Genomic DNA, 24,501 nt, shown 5'->3' with positions numbered 1-24,501 from the left:
AGTCCCGGTCTAGCACACAGGTTCAATCCGCCAGAAATTTTCGCACTTGACGTTGATCTCTCGACTGGGTACGTAAAGCTATATCTGAAAGAGCATTATATCGAAAACGACGTTTTCCCTTCACGGTGCGCGCAGCAAGGAACACTCCATGAAGATCTTTCCTTTTTTCCTTTGGACTGAACACGGCTTGAAATCATAGAAAAGAAAGCCGAATATATCATCAGAAATACCGCAGGAACGAAACCTGATTGGATTTTTGTGTATATCCAACAAAGTAACAGTTGCTTACTACTTCACCTTAACAACTCAGCACATCGATACAACCAACCTGTCAATATTTGAAGCATACAGCATTTTATGACAAACGGCTCAGTTTCCACCTCACGTAGTTCCTGTCGACAACGGAGGTGTACACGGTGGTCTATAGATGTGGATCTACCTCTCTATAACAAAAAGAGGTCGACAAAGTCAATTAGTGTGATACGGGAGAGACTAAAAAATGGTTCAAATGGCTCTGAGCACTATGCGACTTAACATCTGCGGTCATCAGTCGCCTAGAACTTAGAACTAATTAAACCTAACTAACCTAAGGACATTACACACATCCATGCCCGAGGCAGGATTCGAACCTGCGACCGTAGATGTCGCGCGGTTCCGGACTGATCGCCTACAACCGCGAGACCATCGCGGCCGGCTTGAGAGAGACTAAAGATCTGTGAGGCTATGTATGGTGGTCACTTTGAAAGCCGCAATCTTGGATGCAACTCATTATTTTCAAGAAAAAAGAAGATCGTTTGACAGATCAGACAGACAGAGAATTTAACGAGGAAAAATAAAATGCTGTCTTCGACTTGAGCATAGCGCTGTTCAGTCTCGAGTTATTTGTCGTTACGTGAGGGCAACATTCTCATTATTGACATACGGTTAACTGCAGTATCCTGGGAGATGCAGCGATTACTGTGCTCTGGATTCTTACTGAACGGTGCCACAACAGCGTTTGACGTTGCTTTATCCAAAGCAGTTTTAGATTGTCCACCTGCAGATTTGCCTGCGACAGAGCCAGGTTCACGGAATTTATTGAGATGTTACAGTAGGTAATGGCTGGCTTGCTCCGGTGGCGTTCTTTGAAATCCTCATCGATAACAAGGGTGTTCCTCTCTTCTCATACCAGGACAATGTCAATGCATTCGGCCTGTGTTGACGCCATCGGCTTTCGCGTCACCTGTAGGGAAGAAACGTCAGTCATAAATCGAGAGTGTGTATAGCTATACTCAAACAAAAGGCGGCATTATTTTTCTCATGGTATTCTCTGTCTTGTACTTAACATAACGCTCTTTCCATTTGAAAATTACCGGTTGAATCACAGATGGCGGCTTCCAAACGGGGTGCCATGTTGGCAACATACACTCTCAGGTTTCCTCTCTTTCCCATCTCACATTATTTAACTTCGAATTTCTCTTTATCTTTCGTTTCCGTGCGTATGGCCCACTCTACATTAGGTAATTTCCAATATTGATTGCCTATCGAAGTTGGAGCGCTCCAAACCATACATATCGAAGTTACGATAGTAAATCGATTATGGAGGTCTCGCGGCGCGCGTTACGGGTATGTTTCAAGTTGTCACTAGAGAACGACAAAAGAAAAGCGTTAGAGAAGCACTTGTAAATTGAAAGGAGACGACTTACCTTAGTCGCCGTCGGTGTTATCGTCTTGTAAGAGTCCGCTCGATGTATATGCTGCAGGGACAAGTCCTTTTTTGCCATACCCGGGGTGCCAATACCGCGTAGGAATATCGGCAGAGTGTCGCATGCGTCGACTTTCCCCTGGAGACCCAAGTTCTGAAAGTATAGGTACTGGAATAAATAGAGTTCGTCCCTCTGTCCTGGACGTCCTTCTCTTTTCATGGTTGACTTGACAGACTTCCACAGGAGTTCTATGTTCTGTGTATGGACACTGGCGTCATCTGAAGAGACGAACTCGTCAGAGTGGTTCACAAATTCGTGCTCGAACCCTTGAGATTTTTTTACTCTGTTATGACTGAAACTCGTCAGTGATGACTTTTGTTTCTGGCAGTATGAAATGCTTTATAAGACCCACTAGTGTCACCTTGTCTCGCGACAATACCCTGACAACGAAACACTAGCGTGATTCCCTTTCTATGCCACCAAAACCCCAAATATAATCTACTTCAGTTTTAGTAGGCCGCCCTCTCTGATTCTTTCGCCTAACAATGTGAGACTCGTCTACTTCCATTATTTTATGCGCTCCACCAATTGGTACACTGTCGTTTGTCACTATGACGTAGCACACTTCTCGGCAAAATCCGATCACAGACGGTATTCGCCGATAGACCAGTTTCTGATGCTGTGGCTTGCAGAGTGTAATCACGAATCCAGCACGACACAAGAATTATGCTCGTCGAAATCGATAATTTAGAGGACTCGAAACACGTATTTTTCCTGATGCTGGTTCACTTTCCACAAAGCCCTCAATGAAATCTCTGTGTCCGCACTCTTCTTACGCAGTTTCACAGACTTGACAGCACCACAGTCAATATAGTCTCTCGTGAGTTCGTCGGGCAGAATCCCATGTTTCCGGGATAAAGTCAAACATTTGTCTACACTATTTATGCATGGGATGAGAGTTCTCAATGTGAGGCAATCCGCAGACGAAACTTGAGAAGCACCACTCATTACACTCGCTATGAAGGGAAAATGTCACAAAGAATTATGGCCGGAACGTAGTTTACTGAAACTGAAGAAACAAAGCAAAACTGATACAAATAACGATCACAAGTAGTTTATCATTACGCGCGCCATGAGACCTCCATAATCGATTTACTATCGCAACTTCGATATGTATCGCTTGGAGAGCTCCAACTTCGATAGGCAATCATTCTTGGAAATTACCCTACATTACTACAGAAAAACACAGGTGTATTGACGGACATTTGAAAAGTGGTACAATTAGAACTTGGGCAACGATAAATAAGAATAATAAGGAAATAATGCGTGGGTGCAGTATCTAACATTCATTATGGTTAAAGTTTGTGCTGAGTTTTGTCAGGCCTTCCATCCTTTCTTTGTGTGGAGCTATCCTCCACCTCCCACCAATTTGCGAAGCCTTGCTGCTTCTGTCACATTTTGAGGATGCACTCGCACACTGTACGACTTACCCCTGTCCTCTCCTCGCCGTTTTTCAGGCCCTGATGTGCTGCCGACGGAGCCCACTGTGAAGGAGGTGCAGACCCACACTGGAGCTGGAGCAGACGACGAGCGCAGGAAACGTGAGTAGCCCTGCCCGCGACACATGCTGGTTTCATTGTTACTGGAAGACGAGCTGTATGTTTCATTGGGGAGACACACTGACGGAAATGGAAAGTGCTACACCATGAACATCCTGAGTGAACGCTACCGACTGATTCTCCAGTATTTCCATGTCTGAGGGATATGTTTACTGAAACTTCATCTGCTTGTAAGCTTATTTTCAGTACAAAAAAATCCGCTTTACTGATGAAGAATGCTGTGAGTACATAACGGCTACTGGATGTGTTGAACATTACTGGAACTTTCTAGGTGGATATTGCATCACAGCATTCCCGAAGGGCGTGCACGTACAGCTTATCGCCATTTTTCAGACTTTGAGAAAGGACGAAGTATTGGCATGAGGTACACGGGAGCATATACCGAAAGATCGCTGTAGTTCAATGAGGTGGGCTCAGGATAACACTGCATCAAGGAACAGGTTACTGAAAGCTGGGTTGAGATTTCTAGTTACCATGTGACTTTCACCACTGTGAGCATACCACAGACAAGAGAGACTTGCGTAGTGCAAGCTTTAGTTAACTGCGACTTTCAATGGAATTCTGTGGTTTTCAGTAGTAAGTGTCGCTTCTGTCTGTGACGGTCAGATTGACACCATCGTGTCTACAGATGCACTGCTGAAAGGTCACTGAAAGGACCGACTTTCGAGTTCCAATCAATCTCGCTCCTGGAGTCGTGGAATGGGGAGCTATTGGATATGAAAATAGGACTCATTCGGTAACTGTCGAAGGGAGACCGAGTGCTTTGCAGTATGTGGCAAGAATGGTAAACCCGCCCGCCCGGCTAGCCGCGCGGTCTAACGCGCTGCTTCCCGAGCGGGAAGGCGTGCCGGTCCCTGGCCGGCCGAGGTCCGGTGTGCCGGCCACCTTGCGGATGGTTTGATGGTTTTTAAGACAATTTCTCATCTACCTCGGCGAATGGCGTCTGGTTCCCCTTATTCCGCCTCAGTTACACTATGTTGGCAATTGCTGACAAACACTGTTCCACCTATGCGTACACCTTAATTACTGTAACACGCAAACATTTGGGGTTACACCCGTCTGGTATGAGACGTTCCCAGTGGGGTCCACCCTGGGATCGGTGTGGGGCGGCAGTGTGGAGGGTGGTCTGCTATGGCCTGTTATGGGGTTGTGAACCACTGAGGGCTATGGCGGGACGAAGCCTCTTCGTCGTTTGTATGTCCTCAGTTCAATACGCACAATACACAATGCAGAGGTAAACCCTGTTATCGTGCCCTTCATGACTACATTACGAAACTGCATCTCCCGGCATAATAACACTAGACCCCACACTGCACAAACGCCTTGAGGGAGTTATGAGTTCTTGACTGGCGTACCCGGTCTCCTCATTTAACACGTATATAGCATGTCTAGGACGCGATGGAAGAGATGTACTGTCATATCAGCCCCAGGCGTGAATCTCCATGAACTGACTCAGAATGTGTTCAGGTGTGGTAAGAAACTCCTCAATGTTACATTTGGGTGCTGACTGCTTCCAAGTCACAACAAATACACTGAAGAGCCAACGAAACTGGTACACCTGTCTAATGTCTTACAGGGCCCCCGCGAGCACTCTTAAGTGCAAAAACACATTTCATGGACTCGACTAATGTCTGAAGTAGTACTAGAGGGAATTGACACCATGAATCTTGCAGGACTGTCCGTAAGAGTACGAGGGGGTGGAGATCTCTTCTGAACAACACAGTACAAGGCATCTCACATATGGTCAATAATGACTGGAGAGTTTGGTGGCCAGCGGAAGTGTTTAACCTCAGAAGAGTGTTCCTGGAAGCACTCTGTAGCAATTCTGGACATGTGGGGTGTCGCATTCTCCTGCTGGAATTTTCCAAGTCCGTCGGAATGCACAATGGACACGAATGGATGCTGGTGATCAAACAGGATGCTTACGTACGTATCCCTGTCGTAGTCGCATCTAGGCGTATCAGGGGTCCCGTATCACTCCAACTGCACACGCCCCACGTCATTAGAGAACCTCCACCAGCTTGAACGGTCCCCTGCAGCAGGGTCCATGAATTCGTGAGGTCGTCTCCATACCAGTACACATTTGAAACGAGCCTTGTCCGACCAGCCAACACGTTTCCAATCACCAACAGTCCAGTTTCGGTGTTGACGGGCCCAGGCGATGCGTAAAGCTTTGTGTTGTGCAGTCATCAAGGCTACACGAATGGGCCTTCGGCTCCGAAAGCCCATATGGATGATGTTGCGTTGAATGGTTCCCATGCTGACACTTGTTGATGGGTCAGCATTGAAATCTGCAGTAATTTGCGTAAGGGTTGCACTTGTCATGTTGAACGATTCTCTTCAGTCGCCGTTGGTCCCGTTCTTGCAGGATGTTCTTCCGGCCACAGCTATGTTTTACCGGATTCCTGATAATCACTGATGACAGTACGGGAAAATCCCCACTTCATCGCTACCTCGGAGGTGCTGTGTACCATTACTCGTGCGCCGACTAAACGAGTAAGACCACGTTCCAACTAACTAAAATCTCGATAACCTGCCATTGTAGCAGCAGAAACCGACCTAACAACTGCGCCAGACAGTGGTCTTATACAGGAGTTTGGTGTTTCAGAGTACAATAGTGTGTTCTTGCCTGTGGGTGCCACACCCCATACGATGGCGATAATGGACATCAGATCTGCAGGGAATGAAAGTTTCATTCTTGAATGTCCGTTTCGTTCTAAACGCTTCCGCAGAGTTGGGTAAGTGTCAGTTGGTCCACGGTGTAGAACTCCCCCCGCCGTCAGTGTGCGGCACCAACTGGTCACGTGACTTCGCTGTCTGAGGCTCCAGCGGCCGCTCTCCCGTGCCGGCAGACATGGCGGCGGTGCTGACGTCGCGCGTGGCCGAGTCGCTGTTCCGGGAAGACCCCGAGCGCGCGCCGCCCTCCAGCCTGGACGCGCTGCCGCCGGCGGCCGCCACGGGCCGCTTCCAGCTGTCGCGCCGCAGCCTCTACTTCTCCTTCTACGTGGCGGACGCAGCGCCCCGGCCCAGGGCCGTGCAGTTCCGCAGCGAGGTAAGCACGGCCAGCGGCTCTCCTGTCCTCAACTGCGGCAGGGTCGGGGTTTCGGTTGAAAGATTAATCTGCTCCAGTGGAACCTCTGCCGGCTGGGGCAGCTGTTTGGAGTTAATATGTGGTATTCGGGACAAGTACCACCCCTCACTGTACCCCCTACTGGCAAAGCCTTGTACAATTGCGGATGTCCTACGGATTCGCCCAATGCTGCTTCTTCTAGATTTAACTACACTACTGGCCATTAATACTGCTACACCACGATGATGACGTGCTACATACGCGAAATTTAACCGACGGGAAGAAGATGCTCTCATAACAAATGATTAGCTTTTCAGAGCATTCACACAAGCGGTGGCGACACCTACAACGTGCTGACATGAGGAATGTTTCCAACCGATTTCTCATACACAAACAGCAGTTGACCGGCGTTGCCTGGTGAAACGTTGTTGTGATGCCTCGTGTAAGGACGAGAAATGCGCACCATCACGTTTCCGACATTGATAAAGGTCGGATTGTACCCTATCACGATTGCGGTTTATCGTATCGCGACATTGCTGCTAGCGTTGGTCGAGATCCAATGACTGTTAGCAAAATATGGTATCGGTGGGTTCAGGAGGGAAATACGGAACGCTGAGCTGGATCCCAACGGCCCCGTATCACCAGCAGTCGAGATGACAGGCATCTTATCCGCATGGCTGTAGCGGATCGTGCAGCCACGTCTCGATCCCTGAGTCAACAGATGGGGACGTTTGCAAGACAACAACCATCTGCACGAACAGTTCGGCGACGTTTGCAGCAGCATGGACTATCAGCTCGGAGACCAGGGCTGCGGTTACCCTTGACGCTGCATGACAGACCGGAGCGCCTGCGATGGTGTACTCAACGACCAATCTGGGTGCAGGAATGGCAAAACGTCATTTTTTCGCATGAATCCAGGTTCTGTTTACAGCATCATGACGGTCGCATCCATGTTTGCCAACATCGCGGTGAAGCCACATTGGAAGCGTGTATTCGTCATCGCCATACTGGCGTATCACCCGGCGTGACGGTATGGGGTGCCATTGGCTACACGTCTAGGTCACCTCTGGTTCGCATTGACGGCACTTTGAACAGTGGACGTTACATTTCAATGTGTTACGACCCGTGGCTCTACCCTTCATTTGATCCCTGCGAAACCCTACATTTCAGCGGGATAATGCACGACCGCATGTTGCAGGTCCTGTACGGGCCTCTCTGGATACAGAAAATGTTCGACTGCTGCCCTGGCCAGCACATTTCCCAGATGTCACACCAATTGGAAACGTCTGGTCAGTGGTGGCCGAGCAACTGGCTCGTCACAATACGCCATCACTACTCTTGATGAACTGTGATATCGTGTTGAAGCTACATGGGCAGCTGTACCTGTACACGCCATCCGAGACATTATTATGGCCAGGGGTGGTTGTTCTGGGTACTGATTTCTCAGGATCTATGCACCCAAATTGGGTGAAAAAGTAATCACATCTCAGTTCTAGTATAATATATTTGTCCAATGAATACCCGTTTATCATGTGCATTTATTCTTGTTGTAGCAATTTTAACGGCCACTAGTGTATTAGATAGATCTGTACTCAATAGGTTAGAAAACATTTATGTTAAAAGTTGACTTGTGATGTGTGGAATCTGAAGGACGGAATTCTACTGTCATGTTTTTCTTGTGCTCTTCTAGCTACATGCAACCACTTCTAGCTCAGTGCAACAGTACATTACCTTACTGAACGTTCCTGTCTTGTCTAGGGAATTACTTGACATAAGTTGAGTTATCTACGTTAGTTGACGGATCTGCCTTAGTTGAGTTGAATACTTTAGAGTGAGTTACACTGTTTGAGTTAGCTACACTGTTTGAGTGAGCTTCTCTAGTTGACCTAGTTATACTGCTTTCGTGAGTGAGTTGGTTATGTAGGTTGCCTTGTTATCAAGGACGTGTTTCAGTATACATTCAATTCCTGTTTAAACTTTATTGAAATGTGCTGATATGTCTATGACGATGTGGACCATCTTCTGCCACCTGACACAAAATAGATCATGATGTCAATACCAGATTGCTAAATTTTTAAAAACTCACAAGGAACTGCACAATATGAGTATGGACTTACTCAACAACAAAAAATGGTTCAAATGGCGCCCGAGCACTATGGGACTTATGATCTGACGCCATCAGTCCCCTAGAACCTAGAACTACTTAAACCTAACTAACCTAAGGACATCACACACATCCATGCCCGAGGCAGGATTCGAACATGCGACAGTAGCGGTCGCGCAGTTCCAGAATGAACCACCAAGAACCGCTTGGCCACACTTACTCAACAAAAAGTCTCTTTATCGTCTAGTTTTCTGGTGTATTACACATACCTGCCTGACTTAAACAGACAAACATACAAAGAGCATTTGCCAGGCAAACATATAATGAGCATATGCCACTAACACACTTTCGATAACAGGACACATTTGTACTACCACAGATACACTTATTATAGTTTATGAAATTAATGCCATATGGTCATTGTTGAGACGTTAATGTTGGTTTAATGTTACAAACACAACATTCTGCATTCATCACTAAGCTGTCCAAGTTCTCATCCGCCCACATGGTAACTGTTGCGAAAATTTTGTAACTGCATTGGTGAAAAGCGTATCACCCTTGTCTGTGGGCTATTATGTTGAATATTTACTGTGTAACTTCACTTACAGCGAGCTCAATAACCTACACCGACGTCACAGCAGCCGTGACCATGGCAGAAGTGACCAAGTAAGATAACGACAGTGGCACATTGATCTCCAGAAGATGGTCTATATGAAAACTAGTACCAGAAACCAATACAGTTTATACAGCAGCTAACGAAGTATATAACTATGTCAGTCATTAACCATATTACAGTTTTGAAGCACCACCTTCCAAAAATATTTGTATCGTTACTTTAGGTGAGAGCTGGTTGGTTATTTTCGTTGAGGTGTAGTTGGTTATTGTGGGCTAGAATTGGTTGGTTATTTTACTGGGGACTTTGTTGATTGTTTTGGTTGAGAGTAGGTTATATGTTTTGGTCGAGAGTGGGTTATATGTTTTGGTCGAGAGTGGGTTATATGTTTTGAGTCGAGAGTAGGTTATGTTTTGAGTCGAGAGTAGGTTATGTTTTGAGTCGAGAGTAGGTTGATTTTGTTTTGAGTCGAGAGTAGGTTGATTTTGTTTTGAGTCGAGAGTAGGTTGATTTTGTTTTGAGTCGAGAGTAGGTTGATTTTGTTTTGAGTCGAGAGTAGGTTGATTTTGTTTTGAGTCGAGAGTAGGTTGATTTTGTTTTGAGTCGAGAGTAGGTTGATTTTGTTTTGAGTCGAGAGTAGGTTGATTTTGTTTTGAGTCGAGAGTAGGTTGATTTTGTTTTGAGTCGAGAGTAGGTTGATTTTGTTTTGAGTCGAGAGTAGGTTGATTTTGTTTTGAGTCGAGAATTGATTGGTGAACTATGTTAGTTATCTCCATCGCATTCTTTATCTCTATTGCATTACTTATGTCCTTTGCATTAGTTACGTTAGTCACATTAGTTGTGTTTGCTGCCTTAGTTGTGTTTGCTGCCTTAGTTGTGTTTGCTGCCTTAGTTGTGTTTGCTGCCTTAGTTGTGTTTGCTGCCTTAGTTGTGTTTGCTGCCTTAGTTGTGTTTGCTGCCTTAGTTGTGTTTGCTGCCTTAGTTGTGTTTGCTGCCTTAGTTGTGTTTGCTGCCTTAGTTGTGTTTGCTGCCTTAGTTGTGTTTGCTGCCTTAGTTGTGTTTGCTGCCTTAGTTGTGTTTGCTGCCTTAGTTGTGTTTGCTGCCTTAGTTGTGTTTGCTGCCTTAGTTGTGTTTGCTGCCTTAGTTGTGTTTGTTTCTTAGCTGTATTAGTTACTATATGCACGATATAGCTCGACGCTTTTGCAGGGGATACTGCGAGCTTAATCAAGCGACTGCTGCCTAGTTTTTAAGTGGATGAGGAGGTGAAAAGGTGTGGGGAAAACAAGTACTGCAGGGGAAACAAATCGCCTCTTTCTCATAGCAAAGTCAGCACAATTGAATGAGCATTGCATTTACAGTAGCCAACGTTGGCAAAGGGCAGCAACAATCTGTATCTGCCAGAAGTCATCCAATTTCTACTGACTTTCCAGAAAAGGGGCAGGATACATAGGGGCAGGTTACATAGGGACGTTATTTACTTAGTCATGTTGATTAAGGTTAGTAACGTAGCTATGTTAGCTAAGTTCTGTTACTTAGTTAAGTAGTCTAAGTTAGGTTGTTTTAATTAGTTATGTGGTCTGTAGTCCATGTGCATGATTTTTTAAAATGGTTTGGAAACTTAAGTTTATACGCATGGCAAACTACATTATATATTCACTACAGTCGACATAATCGTCTTGAGAGACTCAGAAACTGTATACTGCAGATAATTATCATTTATTTATCTCAGTTGGACATTCGGAATTAGATTACATGTTTAGACACTTTGTATCATATTCAGATCTAAATAACTGCGTTAGCAACCCGTCTTGTCTACTCAGAACCGCATTCAGAGTACTGTAAGACGTCTGAATTACATATGTTAAGAAACAGCATATTGGTGTTTAATAGTAATCTTTTAAAGTTAGGCGACTTTCTACATTTTTGACACAGAAGCCACAACCTTTGACTGCCATACTGAGACACTTTCTGGTTGCCCAGTGCTGGAGTAGTGTGAGAGGTGTTGTGGTGTTACAGGAGGGTGACATCTTGGTGGAGATGCAGCTGGGCGAGGGCGGCCGGTACCAGCGCGAGGCGGGTAAGGTGTGCGGCGCGTGGCGGCGTCTGCCACGCGACTACCGCCGCCTGCTCAGAGAGGGCCGGCTGTACGCCATGCTGCTGTGGCCGCCGTCTCTTCTAGGCCAGCTGCCGCCCGTAGCGGGCCAGATAATTGGGTAAGTGCTGAGTGGGTGCTTCCATGTCTACACACCATCTACACCTTCTGCTTCGTGCAACGTCCAGCTGTTCCCTAATACAAACGTGTTTGATGTACTGGGTGATCAAAAAGTCAGTATACATTTGAAAACTGAGTAAATCACGGAATAATGTAGATAGAGAAGTGCAAATTGACACACATACTTGGAATGACATAGGGTTTTATTAGAACCAAAAAAATACAGACGTTCAAAAAATGTCCGACAGATGGCGCTTCATCTGATCAGAATAGCAATAATTAGCATAACAAAGTAAGACAAAGCAAAGATGATGTTCTTTACAGAAAATGCTCAATATGTCGACCATCATTCCTCAACAATAGCTGTAGTCGAGGAGATCTTTCATGCGTCTAGCAATATGGGGTGGAGCGCCACCTGCATAAACATCGTACGTTCCAGCAGGTGTTTATCAGCCAGGCTAGGGATGTCGCGATTCTGTTGCATATCGGCGTACCTCTCACCCATCACGGTAGATTTGCTGTCCAGCACCATCTGTCAGACATTTTGTGAACTTCGTTTTTTTTTCTAATAATACCTCGTGTCATTCCAAGCTTGTGTGTCAATTTTTACCTCTCTATCTACCTTATTCCGTGGTTTATTAAGTTTTCAAATTTATACTGATTTTATGATCACCCACACTAAAGCAATGAATGGAAATTTTGTACCAAGGCCGAGATTCGAGGCCAGGTCTAGTGCTCACTACGCAGATCTACTCACCCTGCGCCATCCAGGCAAAGTGGATTGAGAATGGAGCCACGCTCCGGTAGTCTATGCGGTTGTGCAAATCCACTATGCCAGGGCATGTAGCAGTTAGCGCATCTGACTAGTGAGCAAGAGACTGGGGATCGGATCCCGACCTTGGTACAAAATTTTCATTCATCACTTCAGTCTGCATATATACATCATACATGTCTGAGAGTTTAAAAAGTCTCTGGAACTATATATGGTAGTTTAATCTGACAAACATGTTCACTACAACTGGGCAACTGAGGTGGCCAGGTGCAATTCAAACACTTACTGATTCAGAGAAAGTGATCAGCCACAGGAATAGTCCCTTTTTTGGTCCTGATCTCAAAGCAGAACCATTGTGCACTGTCCCTCAGAAGACGTCAAAGTCTACAGAAAATGGCCACCAGAAAAGATCTCAAGGTAGTCAGGCCGCTTCGACTGAACACGATATCTATCATATTTAACTCGTCGTTTGCACTGTCAGCTCTCAGCATAACAGCAATAGGTGAGGGACAACAACGTTTATGTTACGAAGGCGTCTGAGTTACAATTTTGTGGAGCTTTGGTAAACTTTCCCTGCACACCGGTGTACCAAGGCAACTACACGATGAGCACGGAGACTGTCTCGCAAAGCATGCAGTGCACAACGTGCACCAGTGTAAACCTCCAGTTGAGTCATTCGGAATTATCCATAACCTTGAAGCGAGATCGTATAACGCATGGAAGAAGAGTGGGAAGAAATACAACGGTGGAGTGGCTGTCAGTATTTTAATCTGCAGCTCTTAGCCGATTGATCAGTCTGTTTGTGGTACGCCGAATGTCTCCTTTGCTCCATTGGGACCTTTACCTTTCGCGGGCACGTGCGCTACCGCAAAGGCAGGGGTCCCGAGTTAGAGTCTTGATCCGGCACACAGTTTTAATCTGCCAGGAAGTTTCAACAAAAAAGAACTTGTAGTAGAAGAGATATGCTTCAAAGTAGCGAAGTTGAACGTTTTCTCATAGCCCTTAACGTATGTCTTTTAGAGCCCTAGTTTTCTGCACTTTTTTCCTTGTTTTGTTCCATATTGTTACCTCTCAAAATATCGAACAATTTTTTAACACATTGTTTTCTCAGATATCTGAGCGTACATTATCACTGCCGTCCATCCAATGACACACCTTTTGCCGTGCCGATTTAGATCGGCAGAAAGGCACATACTTCATTCTTTGAAGGATTTAGTCTTCACATATGACAAGCGATCCTCATTTGCCTGTAAAAGACCCCAAGCAGCTGCTGCGCTTGTCCCGTAGCGCTAAATGCGTACAGGGAGCCAATGCCTTACGGTAATGGCTGTCGGCGCGCAATAATGGATGCCGTGCCGTGACTTTGACACCAGAACCGTTAGCCGGAAGAATGTGCCACGCCGGCGCAGCGGACCTTGGCAGTCTGGCTGAGCGTACGCACGCTGTCTCGTTCCTTGCCTGCCGGAGGGCTTTTAGAAAAAGAGACGGAGAGCGAGAGACCTGCCCCGAAGACGAAGTCTCTAGTCACCAGCAAAACGACAGCACATCGTCCGATCGCCGTGGGTTTTCTTAAAGTAAAGCTGTCCTCTGTAACATCTACATACTCGATTATACCCCCACAAACCACCATGAAATAAATCATGAATGTTATTGCTCCTCTTTTCAATCGCAGGAATTTAAGCTGTCCTCTTAGGTTCGTGCCTAACCAGTCACTGGGAATCACCACATATTCTGAAATAAACAGTCAGAAATTTATTTCATCCTTCGTTTTCTAATCATACTGAAATGTAAATAACATCGAATATTGCAGAACATAGGCTGCTTGTATGTTAGCAACGATAAGATGAAACAAAAAAGCTTGTAGACGTATACGAATCGACATTCTTTGACTTTGTAAACCAAGACGCTATCCGTTACGCTAGAGTAGGACGTATGATTTTAGTCAAAAAATATTTGAAATGGCTCTGAGCACTATGGGACGTAACATCGGAGGTCATCAGTCCCATAGAACTTACAACTACTTAAACCTAACTAAGGACATCAAACACATCCATGCCCGAGGAAGCATTCGAACCTGCGACCGTAGTGGTCGCATGGTTACAGACTGAAGCGCCTAGAACCTCTCGGCCACTCCGGTCGGCTGATTCTAGTCCCTCGTCTTGGATATCATAGTATCTGTTGAAGGCTTAAGCATGTGATTCTTTACCAACAGACATTAAATGATAACGGTGACGTGTTTCTGATAAATTTTTAATACGCCGTTGCCTTTGAACAGCATACTCCAAGGTACAGTACAAAACAGGTAAATTTTCCAAAATGAATGTGGCGCATGCCGCATCGATTGTCAGTATTGCATTTGACGTCGAAATGACGTCGCGTGAAATCTGTGTTACCTCGCCTTTTCTTGCGAAATTTGTGGAGAGATCACGAATAGAAAATGTAATTATTACACACACACACACACACACACACACACACACACACACACACACACACACACACACACCAAGTCAGACGTTTTACCACAGTTGCTTACAAACAAACGAAAACATGATTACGTAACTTCATAATTTCGAGGTGATAATTAAAAATTTATGACTATCCCTCATAGATTCTCAAGACAACAGATTTAGCTGTGATTTACTTTAACAGAAGCTTATATATTGTAGAATTCGCTGTCGTGATCACATTCTAATTTTATTTGAACTGACAACCGACTTAGCGTCGTTAACGACTGAGAATCTTATGTGTCGCTGCCTGGACAAGATGTGGTGGTGTCTGTAAAGTCGAATCCGATTTACTGTTCACATAGGTCAATCGGTGGCGAATACTATAAATTGTCCAGTCAATTTATATATACACTATGATAGCAAAAGTCATGGGATGACGATATCCACACACAGAGATGGCGAAAGGTATAAAAGGGCAGCGCATGGACTTATCTGGTATTTGTAGTCTGGTGATTCACGTGAGGTTTATGACGTGATTATAGCAGTATTAGGGGAATTAACAGACTTTGATAGCGGATGGTAGTTGGAGCTAGAAGCATGAGACATTCCATTTTAGAAACCGTTAGGGAATTCAATATTCCGAGATCCACAGTGTCAAGAGCATGCCGAAATCCCAAATTTCAGGCGTTACCTCTCATACGGACAGTGGAATGGCCGACGGCCTTCACTTAACGACCGAGCGCAGCGGCGTCTCCATAAAGTTGTCAGTGCTGAAGTAACAGCGCTTGAAATAACCGCACAAATCACAAACTTATCCGCTGGGACAGTGTGGCGAAATGTAGCGCTAATGGGCAGTAGACGACCGTGCCTTTGCTAACAGCTCGGCATCGCCTGCAGCGCCTCTCCTGGGCTCGTGACCCTATCGATTGAACCCTAGACGACCGGGGAACTGTGGTTGGTCAGGTGAGTCACAGTTTTAGTTGGTACGGGCTGATGTTATCATTCGTGTGCGGCGCAGACACCACCAAGTCATGGACCCAAATCATCAACAGGGCACTGTGCACGCTGGCGGTTGCTCAATAATGGTGTGGCCCGTGTTTACACGCAATTTTGTGGACGCCAATGCGACGCGTCACCGGGTCATAGTTGTTTGCCACTGGTTTGAAGAACATTCTGGACAGTTCGAGCGAATGATTTAACCACACAGATTGCCCGATATGGATCCCTTCGAGCATTTATGGGACATAATCACGACGCCATTTCGTGCACAAAATACTACACCGGCAACACTTTCGCGATTATGGACGGCAGCATGGGTCAGTATTTCTGCAAGGGACTTTCAATGACTTGAGTGCATGCCAAGTTGAGTTGTTGGACTACGGAAGGCAAAAGGAGGTCTGACACGATATTAGGAGGTATCCTGTAAGTTTGTCACCTCATTATAAAGATCACTGATTTCCACCAAAGGTCGAACCGATCTCATTTCATGTTTAGACGATTACAGTTCCCAGTTGTCTGTGAACGCTGAGGAGAGCGACAGAGCTAACGTGTAAGTAGAGTATGTGTACCCCGCGGTATTTTCTTGTCGATGGACTGGCAGCCAGCTGTTATCGCGAGCGGCGAATAGCAGCCCGTCCAAACAAACCGGCCAGCTCAGTTTGTTGGTATGGCGTGCGCACTGTGTACTCGGGGCCATCGCCTTCTGCTGAGGAATGCCAGCATCCCCTCCGACACGCACGTGCAGATATCTTGCTGAAGGCCTTAAGCGTTCCCTGCTAAACTGACGCATTTCGATGGGCTAGTTCTGCGCTATTCTTGAGATAAAAGTTAGTAATATTTGGAGAAATGACAATTTGTTCCAGAACTAGAAAAGACTATCCACTTTCGTAAAAACTTCTAAACACTTTCGTCTTCTTGTGATACATAGTTATCCAGAGTACACGCTCAGTGCGACCTCCTCAGTATTCTTCTTCTTCTTCTTCTTCTTCTTCTTCTTTCCAATAACCCATTTGGAGGGCACGATGAATCAACTTTGGCTACTCTTCATTATATTAGATTTCCTTAGTTTCCAAATTTCCTTCATCCTTTGAGTGTTGTTCCCTTTCTTCTTGAGTCCACATTCGTCTAGTTGTTTCTTTCTTTCCTGAAATTCTGCCTTTTGAACTGCCTTTCTGAAATGTGTTGTTTTCTTATTGTGTCTATTGTAATTCCAGAGTTTTCCATGTGCTTTTCAGTATCTGTTAACCATGTGGGCTTGTTCAAATGGTTCAAATGGCTCTGAGCACTATGGGACTTAACTTCTGAGGCCATCAGTCACGTTTTTTTACGATACCTGATGAATAACTTAAAATTAATAAATCACCAAATTATTCCTTGCGGAAATGCCTGAGAAGGAATTCACCCAAATTTCAGAAATATATTTTTATTAGCGTGCTCGCTGTTCATTCCCCCAACTTGAGATGCATCATATTTCAAGCTGACGGAATGGATTACAGGGACACTAATTAATATTCCTTCCTGAATTGCGGATCGATTACTCCTCGGCATGTCCACACAAGGAGTAATCAGCTGATTTTTGTAATTTTAATTTGCTGATTACTTATTACAAACAATATGACCATATAAACACGACAGAACTACATTTTTATTTCGAACAAGAGGAGGAGTCAAATGGTTTATATCTCTCTGAGCACTATGGGACTGAACTTCTGAGGTCATGAGTCCCCTAGAACTTAGAACTACTTAAACCTAACTAAGGATATCACACACATCCATGCCCGAGGCAGGATTCGAACCTGCGATCGTAGCGGTCGCGCGGTTCCAGACAAGCGCCTAGAACCGCTCGGCCACACCGGCCGGCTGTGGGCTTGTATTTGTAGCTACTGAGTAATGTGAATATCCGCTTGGTCAGTATGTTGTTATCAATTGTGAATATATGTCCAAAAAGCTGTAGTCTTCTCTTCCTCATTACTTCAGTTAGCTTTTCAGTTTTCAGGTACAGCTCTCTGTTTGGTCTTAAACTGTTCTCAGCATTATCGTTTCTTTTAGCTCCGAGTATTTTCCTTAAAATTCTTATTTCGAACTTCTCTACTTTCTCAAGATCTCCATTTCTTGTTAGTTTACGTGTTTCTGCCTCATACTGAGCTTCAGGTTTGGTCACTGTTGGGTAGTGTCTTTTAATTTCGTGTTCCAGGACAAGTATTTTTCGTTATCAACGTTTTTGGTCATATGAAACACTCTTTCCATTTGGTGCACTCTGGTTTCTATAGCTGTCTTTTCTTTTACATTGTATGTAATCCACTCTCCTAGGTATTTAAAGGAATCTGTTTTGTATATTGTATTGTTGTCAAATGCAATATTTTGAGGAACGTCACAAATGTTTGTCATGAACTTTGTTTTTTCAAAGGATATTTGTAGTCGTACTTTGGGTGCTTGTTTTTGCATTTTTCTTATTTGTTCTCGGGCATTATCTAGCGAATCTGTAATCAGTGCCATCTCATCTGCGAAGACTAAACAGTCGACAGTGATATAGTTCGGATTTCTTCCTAGTTGAATCCCTTTAGTACCGATGGCCTTCCTGCATTCTCGAACTACCTCCTCTAACACACAATTGGAAAGCAAAGGTGACAAACCATCTCGTTATCGGACACCTCACTTCATTTCAAAAGATTTTGAGAGCTCTCCCCAAAATTTTGCTTTCGATTTTGTATTTGTCAAAGTTGCTTTAATTATTTCAGTTGTTTTAGTATCGAGTCCTAATTCTTTTAAGATATCAAGCAGTGTATTTCTGTCAGTTGAATCATAGTTTTTTTAATCCACAAAAGTAATTACATATTTTAAGTTTCTGATTTTCCCCATTTCTATTATGTTCTTTAAGTTTAATATTTGTTCTGCACTTGACGGCCGGCCACGGTTGCAGAGCGTTTCTAGGCGCTTCAGTCCGGAACCGTGTGACTGCTACGGTCGCAGGTTCAAATCCTGCCTCGGGCATGGATGTGTGTGATGTCCTTAGGTTAGTTAGGTTTAAGTAGTTCTAAGTTCTAGGGGACTGATGACCTCAGATGTTAAGTCCCATAGTGCTCAGAGCCATTTGAATCATTTGATCGCATTTCACAAATTCAAATAACATAGCATCATGTGGCTACAATATCAACGAGTGACGCCTGGAATCAGTTAACACATACAAATACCTGGTTCTACCAATTTATGGAGATATTAGATGGAATCATCAGGTACTTTCAATCGTAGATACATCAGGTTGCAGACTTTGATTCTCTGGTGGGATACTGGGGAAATGCAATCAAACAGGATATCAGGCACTAGTGAATGTCTAGGAAGGAGGGCAGTGAGTGTGGTCAAAGCTTTGTTTGACCCATAGGAGAGAGTCGGGGGGATACTACACGTAGAAATCCCGGAATGGCAGACGCTTGAAGATAAACGGCAGTTCCCTACGCAATCTTACTTACAAAGTTTAAGAGTAGGCTAATTACTGCACTCACAGACGACTTTTTAATCATATTTTATTGATCAGAATTGATGATTACATCTTCACGTTTCACATGAACTAATACAGACGGAAAAAGAGGCATACGTAGCTGTGTGTGAGGAGAAGCTTTACACATTTTTCAGCTGAGAAGGACTTGGACGCCTCAGAAACTTAACACTGTCGGTGAATAAACACGCACTTCCTCGAAACACACACTGCGCGGCGTCCACAAGGCCAATCCAACGAACATCTGCAACAACATACAGCTCACTGCATTTCAGTCGGGCTCATTTTTGCTTCTTACACGGTTCGTCTGAGACCCTCACAGCTTTCGTAACGGCTTCGGGGCTCTCTGTCCCCTCCGTACTTTATCCTCAATAGCAGTCCCCGACTTTAGAACTGATCTTCCTTATATCCTCAGACTTGTTTCGTTATTAACCTATCCTCTGAAGCAGGACGTTTAACGTGTTTATTTTATGCTCTTCGTTTCTATACATTTTGAAACACTCTTCTTACTAAACGATAAAGTCAGCAGCTACTCGTTCCCCATTTTATTTACGACGCAGTGAACTTCATTTCCAGATAGCCAGGAAACAAAACCTGCTCGGGGATGATTATGTTGTTGATATTGATTTTCCTGCCATCAATTATTTTGATAAAAGCTGCTCTTTTTTTTAGTTCCTTCCATATCTCCAAACATCTTGTCCAAGTGAAATGATGATGTAGCGTGTCGACAAAGTTACATTCTATACACTTGTTTGTATCACTTAGACTGTCTCAATATAGGTTATCGTTCATGCTTATAACATTATTATCGAGTACCACATCACTTACACCTTTTTCATAAGCACTCGATTGCACACATTGCTCCAGTTGGCTTTGCAGTTGTTGGGATACTTTATCTCAGTCTTATGTATGTTGTCTCTTGTTCTAGACTACAGTTTTTACGACTTCTATCATTTACAGTGTTTTTCATGTAGCTCAAATACACGCAGTAGAACCGTAACAGTTCCGCATCGCTCCACTGGGAAAAAATGACATGGGTCTGTTCCCTTGGCCCCCTTAATTCGTCTGGCGTAACGTCTTGTGACATTTTCCTTTGGGGGGTACATTAAGAACCGTGTTTACGTACCCCGACTGCCAAGAACACTGGTGCAGCTAGAACCCATCAATACTGCTGTGGTGACCGTCTAGGGGATGTTGCCACAGAACGAACTATGCTACAACTCGGACATGTGCCATGTGACCAGAGGGGCACTCGTAGAACAGTTTTAGAATGCACAATGCACACTTGGTGAGTTTACGGATTTATTCACGCATCAGTCATATTTGTACATGTAATACTTCGGAAAATATACAGCTGCGAAAACAAATTAATCATTTGCAGTAGCCCTGCATTTTAACTTGTAATTTTCTTTTTCATTTGTGCGTGGATCTACACGTTTTGGTTATAGTATTTTGAATAGTTTGGTGGTTATGCCGTTCGGAACCTTTCCACAAATTTAAAGAGCTACTTGATGGTTTCCTGAAGTATGTGGACAAGACTTAGACCAAAGTGTTTAGAATTTTACATTATAGTCTGAACTGCTACTTTCAAATATATATCAATTTACTAGTACCCTAGGGGGCCTGCGGAATTTGCTCTACATAAGTAACCGTGGACATAATTGCACAGTTTATTATTTTAACTTTTTGTGTGATGTTCAGCCGGCCGGTGTAGCCGAGCGGATCTAGGCGCTACAGTCTGGAACCGCGCGACCGCTACGGTCGCAGGTTCGAATACTGCCTCGGGCATGAATGTGTGTGATGTCCGTAGGTTAATTAGGTTTAAGTAGTCGTAAGTTCTATGGGACTGATGACCTCCGATGTTAAGTCTCATAGTGCTCACAGCCACTTGAACCATTTTGTATGATGTTCTCTCTCTCTCTTATAGCACTGAAACACCTTCAGCTTTCTCCAACACATTTTTCCAATTCCTCCTGCGCTTCATACGTGAATGGAATAGAGACAAATCCTAATGTGTAGTAATGTTGGAAGAACGCTCTGCCATTCACTTCATATAGATTTGCAGATCATATATTTAGATGAAGACGACCTCTCGAAAGAAAGGTCGACCCTCTTAATGTGTTGACTGCCACACACTGATCGTAGTTCACACGGCGAGTACACACAATACGTAATACATTCAAAAAAGAGAAAAGAAGGAATTATGCGAATGTAAAGGAAATAGATATATGTGATGTACATGGACAAACAAAGAAGTGATTGCAACTTCCAAAAAATTAGATGATTTATTAAAGAGAATGAGGTTCACAAACTGAGTAAGCCAGTAACATGTTGCTGCACCTCTGTCCCATATGTAAGCAGTTATTCGGCTTGGTACTGACTGATAGAGTTGTTGGATGCCCTCCTGAGGGATATCGTGCTAAATTCTGCCGAAGTGGTGCGTTAGATGGTCAAAATTCCGAGTTGTGTGGAGGGCTCTCCTTATAACGCTGCAAACGTTCTCGATTGGGGAGGGATCCGGTGACCTTGTTAGTCAAGGAAGGCTTCGGACAACACAAAGACAAGCAGTAGAAACTCTCGCCTTGTACAGGCGGACATTACCTTCTTGAAATGTAAGCCCAGGATGGCTTGCTATGAAGGGCAACAAAACAGGACGTAGAATATCGCTCATGTACCGCTGTGCAGTAAGCTTGCCGGGGCTGACGAGGAAAGGAATCGTCCTATGAAAATGAATGGCACCTTAGACGATCGTTCCTAGTTGTCTGGTAGTACAGCGGGAAACAGGCAGGCTGGTATCTCATCTCTGTCCGGCGAGTCTCTAGACACGCCTTCGGCCGGGAATCTCATTGACTGGAGTAGAATTGTCTTTAGTGATGAATCCTGCATCGGTTGAGCTGCTTCGACCAGCGAAGATGGGTCTCGAGACATCCCAGTCAGTGGTGGGTTACCTGTTCGGCCTGACAGCCAGAAATGGTCGTCTTGCGTGCCATTTCCTTTTTTAGCTGGACCCTTTTGGTTGTGATCCGGAGCACCCTTGGAGCACAGCGGTGCTTCGACGATATTCTAGACTCTGTTTTGTTGCCCTTCATGGCAAGCGCCGTCTCCCCCCTCCCCTCCCTCCCTCTAGAATGTAGCACAGTTCGGTGTGTCTGAACATGACGACTGAGTCGTTCGTCAGAATATCGTGCAGAAAAATAGAGTACCCGAAGACACGATTAGTAGTGGCGCGATGGCGGTAGTGGCGGTGGCACTTTACCCTGACACAGATTGTCATTTTCCCCTCGTTCCATGTACGCAAATACACTACTGGCCATTAAAATTGCTACACCAAGAAGAAATGCAGATGATAAACGGGTATTCATTGGACAAATAAATTATACTAGAATTGACATGTGATAACTTTTTCACGCAATTTCGTGCATAGATTCTGAGCAATCAGTACCCAGAAGAACCACCTCTGGCCGTAATAACGGCCTTCATACGCCTGGGCATTCAGTCAAACAGAGCTTGGATGGCGTGTACATGTATAGCTGCCCACGCAGCTTCAACACGATACCACAGTTCATCAATTGGTGACAGATGTGGAAAATGTGCTGGCCAGGGCAGCAGTCGAACATTTTCTGTATCCAGAAAGGCCCGTACAGGACCTGCAACATGCTGCTAAAATGTAGGGTTACACAGAGATCCAATGAAGGGTAGAGTCACGGGTCGTAACACATCTGAAATGTAACGTCCACTGTTCAAATTGCCGTCAATGCGAACGAGAGGTGACCTAGACGTGTAACCAATGGCACCCCATACCATCACGCCGGGTGACACGCCAGTATGGCGATGATGAATACACGCTTCTATTGTGCGTTCACCGCGATGTTGCCAAACACGGACGCGACCAGCATGACGCTGTAAACAGAACCTGGATTCATCCGAAAAAATGACGTTTTACCATTCCTGCACCCAGGTTCGTCGTTGAGTACACCATCGCAGGCGCTCCTGACTGTCATGCAGCGTCAAGCGTAACCGCAGCCATGGTCTCCGAGCTGATAGTATATGCCGCTGCAAGCGTCGTCGAACTGTTCGTACATATGGTTGTTTTCTTGCAAACGTCCCCATCTATTGACTCATGGATCGAGAGGTGGCTGCACGATCCGTTACAGCCATGCGGATGAGATGCCTGTCATCTCGACGGCTAGTGATACGGGACCGTTGGGATCCAGCACGGCGTTCCGTATTACCCTCCTGAACCCTCCGATTCCATATTCTGCTAACAGTCATTGGATCTCGACCAACGTGAGCAGCAATGTCGCGATACGACAAACCGCAATCGCGATAGGCTACAATCCGACCTTTATCAAAGTCGGAAATGTGATGGTACGCATTTCTCCTCCTTACACGAGGCAACACAACAGCGTTTCACCAGTCAACGCCGGTCAACGATGTTTGTGTATGAGAAATCGGTTGGAAACTTTCCTCATGTCAGCACGTTGTAGGTGTCGCCACTGGCGCCAACCTTGTATGAATGCTCTGAAAAGCTAATCATTTGCATATCACAGCATCTTCTTCCTGTCGGTTAAATTTCGCGTCTGTAGCACGTCATCTTCGTGGTGTAGAAATTTTAATGGCCAGTAGTGTAACAGGACCGAAAATGACCGTTACTGGAAGGAAGCACCCTCGGCCGTGCACAGACTTGGGTGGTGTCTGCTGACCGCGGCTATAAGCAGTGCGGCTGACGCACGCTCAGCCGGTGTGGTCTGACCACTGGCTGGCAGGCGGCACCTGTTGCGGAACCGCGGCTGCACCCCGCGTGGGCGGCGGGGCGGCGGTCCTGTGCTTCGTAGCGGCACGCAGCCTCCCATTATCTCTGCCGCAACAGCTGATGCAGCTTGCCAGCCGGCCGTCTGCAGCTATGTATACCCCGCTGAGTTACGACCACAGTGACAGCCCGTCAACTCTGCTGAGTGGGCACGTGACTAACCAGCGCGCAGACCTGTAGTGCATACGTACCGTACTACTCAACCGAGGTGCGTAGTGGTTAACCCGCAATACTTGCGTTCTGTTCAAATTCCCCTCTGGCCATCGTGATTACGATATTCACTCGAGATTGATATTGGGATCCTCCCTTTCATCAGATAGCCCACTGATGTAGTGCAGAATGTATCTTTCCCCCAGCACACCTTGGCACATTTAAACTGGTAGATACACGGTCTGAATGACAGCATCCAGATACCACTGTGTAATGCGGGTTTGACCACTAGATGTCACGAGAAGCCGACAGGTCACAGCAAAAAGAGGCGGGGATTACTGTGTTGTCAGTAGCACTTAACAACAGATGGGTCGACCAGGAAAGCCCAGTGACTTCAGACGCGGACTACTCATTTGGGTGTCACCTGAGTAACAGATCCATCAATCAAATTTCAGTCCGTCTAAAGCTCCTCAAGTCAACTATTTGTAACGTAATTGTGAAGTGTAAACGCTATGGAACAAACG

General features: G+C 45.2%; 1 protein-coding gene across 1 annotated transcript in view; it reads left to right on the top strand.

Annotated features, from left to right (window-relative positions):
* LOC126355051 (dorsal-ventral patterning protein Sog-like) overlaps nt 1-24,501 on the top strand; it is a 445,293-nt gene that overhangs the window by 368,660 nt on the left and 52,132 nt on the right. The window contains exons 4-6 of the mRNA XM_050005204.1: nt 3,203-3,286; nt 6,157-6,356; nt 11,108-11,304. Coding sequence (XP_049861161.1) covers nt 3,203-3,286; nt 6,157-6,356; nt 11,108-11,304 — 481 coding nt within the window. The remainder of the gene's footprint in view (nt 1-3,202; nt 3,287-6,156; nt 6,357-11,107; nt 11,305-24,501) is intronic.

The sequence above is a fragment of the Schistocerca gregaria genome, chromosome 3, assembly GCF_023897955.1.
Source record: "Schistocerca gregaria isolate iqSchGreg1 chromosome 3, iqSchGreg1.2, whole genome shotgun sequence".
In the NCBI taxonomy this organism is placed as follows: Eukaryota; Metazoa; Arthropoda; class Insecta; order Orthoptera; family Acrididae; genus Schistocerca; species Schistocerca gregaria.
Note: the sequence above shows the minus strand (reverse complement) of the source record. Positions and strands in the feature narration are given on the sequence as shown.